At 34.2% G+C, this 7,833-nt stretch overlaps 1 protein-coding gene across 1 annotated transcript in view; it reads right to left on the reverse strand.

Annotated features, from left to right (window-relative positions):
- Positions 1-6,595, reverse strand: part of GK (glycerol kinase) — a gene marked incomplete at its 5' end in the record, with an annotated part of 45,618 nt that extends 39,023 nt beyond the window's left edge. Inside the window, 8 exons of the mRNA XM_009868229.1 lie at positions 519-536; positions 1,661-1,727; positions 2,329-2,438; positions 2,939-3,076; positions 4,074-4,153; positions 5,137-5,214; positions 5,768-5,874; positions 6,522-6,595. Of these exons, the coding sequence (XP_009866531.1) occupies positions 519-536; positions 1,661-1,727; positions 2,329-2,438; positions 2,939-3,076; positions 4,074-4,153; positions 5,137-5,214; positions 5,768-5,874; positions 6,522-6,595 (672 nt within the window). The remainder of the gene's footprint in view (positions 1-518; positions 537-1,660; positions 1,728-2,328; positions 2,439-2,938; positions 3,077-4,073; positions 4,154-5,136; positions 5,215-5,767; positions 5,875-6,521) is intronic.
- Between the last annotated feature and the right edge of the window lie 1,238 nt (positions 6,596-7,833).

Below are 7,833 nucleotides of genomic sequence, written 5' to 3' on the forward strand. Positions count from 1 at the left end.
ATAAGAAATGTATATATTGACAATTTTTACTTCTTTGTGCAGTCGTGAAAATGCATTTTCAGTGACACCATGCAAGCACATTTCCAATCTGAATATCTTTTTCATAAATTCTGAATTAACTGGATTTAAGGTAACTGAGTTTGTAAACACACTCAAATCTCCTGCATTAATCTCATGTTTCACTATAATAGAATTAATAATTGTAGACAGAATGGTTTGTGTTTTTTCATTTATAAAATAAGACAGATGACATTTATAAGCCAGTAGCTGTATCTTTTACTTCACTATAAAAAGAAATACTCAACACCTGCAAACAGAGGCAAGCGCATGCATCAAGGTTACATTTTAGAAACAACTTTGGCATGAACTCTACTAGTAACATCTCAAATTTGGAAATACCCGCCAAATTTATTGGTCTAGGAGGTGTGCTTTTATGAATCCTAAAGGCAATGGAAATGCAGAGCGTCTGAACAGAATGGATGACATAGGTGGCCAGCCTAATGGAAGCCTCTACTCACCAGGCTAGGACAGATTTTCTACAGTCAGCAAAAGGAAGAAAAAGAAAAAAATGGGAGGAAAGGGGAAGAGAAACAAAAGTTCACATTTAAAGTGACGAGGTATACTCCTTCAGTTGCCAGGTAGTATCTTCTTCCGTTTACTACTTCACTCAGCTTAATACAACTCATTCTCATCTGACCCTCACACTAATAAGACTCAGCAATGACTTCTTGTGGCATCTCCACTAACAGATTAGCAAAGATACTTGCATCTCAGGGAGGTCAGAGTTATATTTTAAAGAAAAATCTCATAATTTGTCTTAATTAAAAAATGTCTGTACATTTTTAGTAAACAATAGGGTAAACTACCAGGAAAATCATGCAAAATCACACCATCCAGTTTATGCAATTCTGAAGCTAATAAATTAGATGCCACCAGAAGAGCTGACGCTGTATCAAAGAAAACTTGAAACATTAGCCTCAGGATAATAATTAATGATTCACTCCTAAACAATATTTATAGCTGCACTGGAAGCAGTGAAATTAGAAAGACATCATAATATTCCACAATTTTTTTTTTTACTAAGTCCTATGTAAATATACATGTCAATAGAAGTTTATTTTTCAAAAAGAAGGCAATCTAAAGTGTCACTTGTTATTTTCCAGTTCACAGAAACTGACTAATTTTGCCTTCAGTTATGTGGAAATAAGACACTACACATCTTGTCCAGTCCTCTTAGATCATGAAGATTTCCATAGTGACTTCTTTTCGATATTGTATGAGAAATAAAATATTGTGCTCTAACAACAGCAATCTATTTTTTTTAATCTACTCATTATACATTGCATTCTCATGGGTAGTTTCTAAACCAATAATTAACTGTAATAAATGTAATTTATTAACTGCATTTTTTACTGTGTAATAAACTGTGTTTACTACTGTAACCGTAATTTTTATCCTTATCAAAAACCTTTCCTATCTTAAAAAACAACAAATATCTAACTTCAGATTTCTAACTTCAACTATTGCACAACAATAAATAACGACAGTTATATCTGTCTAGACAAAAGCCATTAGTCTTCATCTACGAAAATTCTTTCAAATCTATAATGATATAGTTCTATTTTTACAAGATTAACTTCACACACACACGAAAACATACCATCAAGCCATAAATCTCGGAGGAGCTTCGTACTTTTGGGAGTATTTCCATCGGAATATCAAAGAACCTAAATACAGTACAAAATAAATGTGGTCAGGTGCTCAATCAGAAAGCATTTTGCATTTATTTTCTTAAACGAGGTTATGCTGTAGAGAAAAAAAAATCTGCAAATGGAACTTTGATTCCTAGGGTTTAACCTAACATTGTGTTTTTGCTCTTGTTACAGTACATGACACTGAATTATGGAGTACACCAGCATATATCTGAATATTTTGATGACATATCCAACTCTCTCATGTGGGAAGTCATTCCTCCTCCAACAATATCCTTGTAATATTGTTGTTAATAAATTTAAATTTTAAATAGAGACACTACCATCATAACTCTCTTACAAATTTGACTAATGAATGAAAAGACTATTACATGTCATTTGTTTCCATGAACCATTTGTCCATCTACAGATAAAATCAGCTACATTTAATTAATCCTGGAAGTTGTAATTAGGACAACTGGAGAACAATGGATCTTAATTACTAATGTAAACAGTAAATACGACAGTAATTGCTGATCCTAGTCTAGATAAGGGATTCTTAATATAGAATTAGTTTCTTCACACATCACTTATAGAATCTCCTTAAACAACAGTATTACAGAAAAACTGAGCTTACTCGCAGAGCTCAGGATCCCACTCCAAGGAATGAATGTTGAACAACATTGTTCTACTGGCATTGGTTACATCTGTACAGTGAACACCTCCATTCTTTCCACCAGTCAAACTCTGAACAAGAAAAGATAAAGGTTTACTTCAACAAATCACAAAAAAAAAAATTGTAAATTCATACAGCTTCAGTTTGGGACTGGGAACTGGTATTTCTGCAACAACTAAAGAGGCAGACCTCTTACAGGGACAAAAGCATGAGAGAGGTAATGTGGGCACAAATGTACCTCCTGGATTTTTATATTGCAAAGGTGGCTAATACACTTCCCTATAGTTCAAGATTTTTCCAAAAGCATGAGCAAAATTTTGCAGCAACCTATAAATGGTAAACTATATATAAGCATCTACAAAAAAAACCCCAAAAAACAGTGGTAAATGGAGAGTAAAAGTTTATTCTGTAAGGAACTTTAATAGAATTTCTTTAGTGGGACGTGTTAACATCACTGTGTGAGCAGTGGGCATCATGTGTCACAGTAATTTGCACCAAAAAAGTGCACAGGAATATGCATGATTTGGAAATTAATTTTTAAAAGAGTGATAACAAACTCACAAATACATACCCATATAAGCCATGAATCAATAGTCCCAAACATAGCTCTTCCATCATTAACCGCTTGCCTAATCTCTTCCACATTATCCAAAAGCCATCGAAGTTTCACTGCACTAAAATAAGTGCTAATTGGAAGACCAGTCCTAAACTGTAAAATAAAAAACCACAACAAAGCATTTAAACACCATGGAAGTATCTTTTCCATGAATACTGTAATTACGGATGAAAAAGACGATAGTAGGTGGAAAAAATATGGGACAGAACTCAGTGAAATCACACAAAACTGTTATTTTAATAAATACTAAACATACAACAGATGAGTCTGAAAATAGCAAAACCAAATGAGCAGTGCATTAATGGACAAAGATCAAAGCTGATCTAAATGCACTTCAAGACCACTTATGTGAAAACAGTTGTTTGTAGAAGTCCTGTCTTATCTAGGATATCTCCATATGACTAGACAGCAAGTAATGACAGCAAAAATGAGAAGCATGACACACGAAAGATGGAATTTGTATTCTACTAGAACTTAAAAATCAAATAAGTTTATATGCTTCATGACATGCATTTCCTGCCTATAGGAAAACATATGATATATAAAATATTTAGGATTTACACAATCAATCCAGGAAAACGTAAATCAAATAATTATGACATCTTTTTGAAAGCATTTATTTTCCAAATGGTTATATAATAAATTAAAAAAAAAAAGAATTTGCTCTTTATAAACCATCTTCCCAGTGCTCAGATTGGTTGCAATTAATTTCAATATGAAGGCATAAGATGAGAAACAATAATATATTTCACATCAATAAATTATTTCCCAAGCAGTTTTTTCCTACTTGCTCTTAATTTTTGTGTGTTTACTTATCATAGGATTGGTATCACATTAATAAGTTTAAGTAACAATTACTCATTACATTTCTCTAGTGAGATGTGTAAGGAGTGCTACCACTTATCTTGAAGAAAATAAACATTTTCCAGGCTCAGATTGGTGTGTAGTAGTACATTTTTTTATTGTCTGACAAGCTAAAGACTAGGAGCTACAACTGGCTTACTTTGTTTTAAGGAGTTTCAAGGGCACATCTCCAAAACTGGAGCAATAATAGTTCAACTACTATTTAAATGTTCTTGAATATTCTTACCTTAAAAAAGGCTTTGTTTTTTCCTGGAATTTTTTTAAGAAGCCGTTCAACTGTTGACTGGGTTCTCAGGTCAAGCCACACTGAAAACATGAATAAAATTAACTGATGAACTGATTTAATACACAAAAAGTGACATGTACAAGCTTCTTCTACAAAACTAGAGCTCTTGTCAGTAATTTTCTGTCTTTATTTTAAGCTATTCATGTAGCTGAAAGAATATTGTACTGCCATTGTATTTTAAATATGCTGTTATAAAAAATAAAAATGGTTAAACTAATTTGATTTAGAAAAAACAAATGAGTTGAGAAATCAAATAGCATTTCCAAATAATGGGATATATATTTTTTTCTATCAGAGCATAAGCAAATGAGTAATACTACTTTGTTTACAGTAGATGACTGTCATTAAACTAAGAGATTAAAACAAATAGCAGGTTGATTATTTACTATTCCTATGAAAACTTTGAACTGAAGTTCTATGCCAGCGTTATCAAAGTACAGCTGGGTTTAAGATAAAGCTGCTAACAACATATATTTGAATATAGAAAAGTCCTGTTCTTTCAGTGATATCATGCTAAACTAAATCTGGCATTTGACATGGCCTAAAAGAGCAAATCTAAACAATCACCATTTCTTAGATAATGTAATCTGAAAAGCTAAGGAAGAGTAAAAATAAAACTCCAAATCAGTAATCATTTATTGAACCTACTTAACACAATTTAGTATGTTCCTTCATTCAAAATGAAGCAATTGGGCATATGTCAGAGCTTCAATACATACCAGGGATGTATAAAACCCATCAGGAACACTGTTTTTAGTTAAATGCCCATAAAATGGTTTATTAACTATCAAATAATAACTTTAACAGAATAGTTTGTGGAGTTTTTTTTTAATTGCATTAGTGAATACAAACACACAGCTTATGAGACAGATATGAAAAAAAATAAAAATCAAAAGAGGTAGTACAGTAGGCCACAGTGAGATCTGCACAGGTAACGAGGAAAGCATGTTTCTACAACACACTTATTTTATGATGTTACATATTCTGAAAGTATAATAGTTACCAATAGCATTATAAAGAGGTTCTCCAGTTTTCTTGTCCCAAACCACTGTGGTTTCTCTCTGGTTGCTGACTCCAATGGCTTCAGGACAAAATAGAAACAAGTATCCTTTTCAGAAGGTTTGTTTTCCCCTTTTGGGGGGGTGAGGGAGGGAAGGGAGAGGTGGAGAGGAGGGAGGAATAGGTAAGGAGAAGAGGAAAGTAAATGGGCAATAAAAAGCTTCCAACTTTTTTGTGTTATTATCTCAGAATATTACTTCTAAAAACTCATCATTCATTTTTTTGCTGCTTAACCTATGTGCTCTGGTTTTGACTGAGACAGCAACAACACTGATGGAGCTCTTCCCAGTAAGTTCTAATTTAAATTTCAGAATTTCTTCAGTCATCACTTGTTTCTGTGATTTTGCAAGATTAGGTTAAGTCTACCTGGTAGATTCTGCACTGCTAATATACACCAAGAACTTATTTTCTCATTATTCCACCCAAACAAACTGCTCTCAATTCCAATTTAACATTTTCTTTGAGGCCAGGACGTGCTGCCATGTTTCTATTTATTGACTTAAAAACTAGAGAATCTGACTTGCTCAGCCACAAGTGTGTTAAAGCCCCCAGTTACCCTTAAGTACTACGAATACCTTTTATATTAGTGATGTCTATGTTCAGTTGTTGCAGTTTCTCACAGGTCCTTTCCACACATTCATGGACAGATTTTAATATTTCCTTTGGATCTTGTTCTACCCATCTTCAACAAACAGTAAACATCAGTTAATAAAAGACAAAACATTATATTTAGGGAAAAAAAGAAATTCTAGTCTGAAAAAACAACAGAGCATTTTGACACAATCATAGCTATGAAGTATGCTTACACATCTAGAAAAAGTGTAATGACTTTAAAATCCTTTTTAAACATTAAGCTGTATTTTCACAGCAAAACCATCTGCAGAAAACAAAGACATTTGGTTTTATACTATACAGAGGGCTTTAGCAGCAAATGGTAGAATATCAGTTAAGAACAAACAAACACACAAACATCTCAGAACAAACCAATCAATTTCTACAGACTAAGCTGAAGACTGATTGAATTATAAAAATGACCAACTTTGACACTTTAAATGACTTCCAAGTCTCATTTAAACTTTAAGTTTAAAGTTTAAATATGTTAATGAGTGGTCAGAGTAAAACACTAGATATTTTTAGTTTATGTAACTCAGAGCACATACCAGACATCCAATGTGAGGGTTTTAGGCCATTTTTTCTACCACCCAGTCTTTTATAGCAGATACTATATTCTTAATAATTATTAATCCACTTTTGATCATTCATAGATAAAAATACATAAGCTCCATCAAAATGTACACAAATAAAAAAAAACAAACAGAAAATTCATACCCTTCTCTAGGGAACTTCTGCTCTATCTCAACTTGATGGTGACTCAAGAGCTCTGCGGTTTTTGCATTAAAAACCTGCAAATAAATTACAGAACAGAATTTTCCATGAACACAGAATACATTAATATTTTTAATGTACAAAATTACATTTAGCAACAATACTTTAACATTTATTCTTTTGAGACAAATACAATGCTGTGATAATTGAGAGTAATTTTCTATCATCAACCCAAATATCCATATAATCAGGGTTCAGATATATGAATTTTTGTAATTAAGGTAAGCAAAGAATATTTAGGTAAGATTTGCTGTCAGTTATAACTGCCTTTTTTTTCTTCATGGATTGGGAAAGAAATACATTTCCACATTTTTCCATGTGGAGTTTGTAGAAAAGGCTCTGTCAGTACTACATGTTTGGAAAGAACTAGTATTATGGGATACGGGTCTTAAAAAACTATGCAACATAGTTAATAACAGAAATTAAGTTTTGCATGTATGCAGTAAGAGGTTTTAATTTGTAATTGGGCAGGCTAGCATAGGTGATACTGTGGTGGGTGTCTATTACAGACCATCTGATCAAGAGGAGAAAGTTGATGAGGCCTTTACAGGCAGCTGACAGCAGCCTCTCAATCACAGGCCCTGGTTCTGATGGGGGATTTCAACTACCCAGATATTTGCTGGAGGACCTACACAGCCAGACATCCTCAGTCCAGGAGGTTCCTCCAGTGCATCGATGATAATTTTTTTATGCAAATGGTGAATGAACCGACCAGGAGAGGAGCGCTGCTGGACCTTGTGCTCACCAACAGGGAAGGTCTGGTTGAAGCAGTGAAGGTTGAGGGCAATCTTGGCTACAGTGACCATGAGGTGGTGGAGTTCAGGATGTTGTGCAGTAGAAAGAGAATACCAAGCAGGATCACAACTCTGGACTTCAGCAGGGCCAACTTTGGCCTTTTCAAGCAATTGCTAGGGGAAACCTCATGGAAGAGGGAACTGGAAGGTAAAGGGGCCCATGAGAGCTGGTCAGTACTCAAGGACCACTTCTTCCAGGCTCAGGATCAGTGCATCCCAACAGGTAGGAAATCAAGAAAGAGATCCAGGAGACCTGCATGGTTAACCAAGGATCTGCTGGGCAGACTCAGGTGGAAGGAGAGGGTATATAAATTGTGGAAGGAAGGGCTGGCCACTTAGGTGGAATATAGAACTGCTGTCAGAGAATGTAGGGAGGCAATTAGAAAAGCTAAGGCCTCCTGGGAACTAAAACTTGTGAGGGACGTCAAGGACAACAGAAAGGGCTTCTTCAAATACATTGC

This window comes from Apaloderma vittatum, unplaced genomic scaffold, assembly GCF_000703405.1.
Source record: "Apaloderma vittatum isolate BGI_N311 unplaced genomic scaffold, ASM70340v1 scaffold3244, whole genome shotgun sequence".
Classification (NCBI taxonomy): Eukaryota; Metazoa; Chordata; class Aves; order Trogoniformes; family Trogonidae; genus Apaloderma; species Apaloderma vittatum.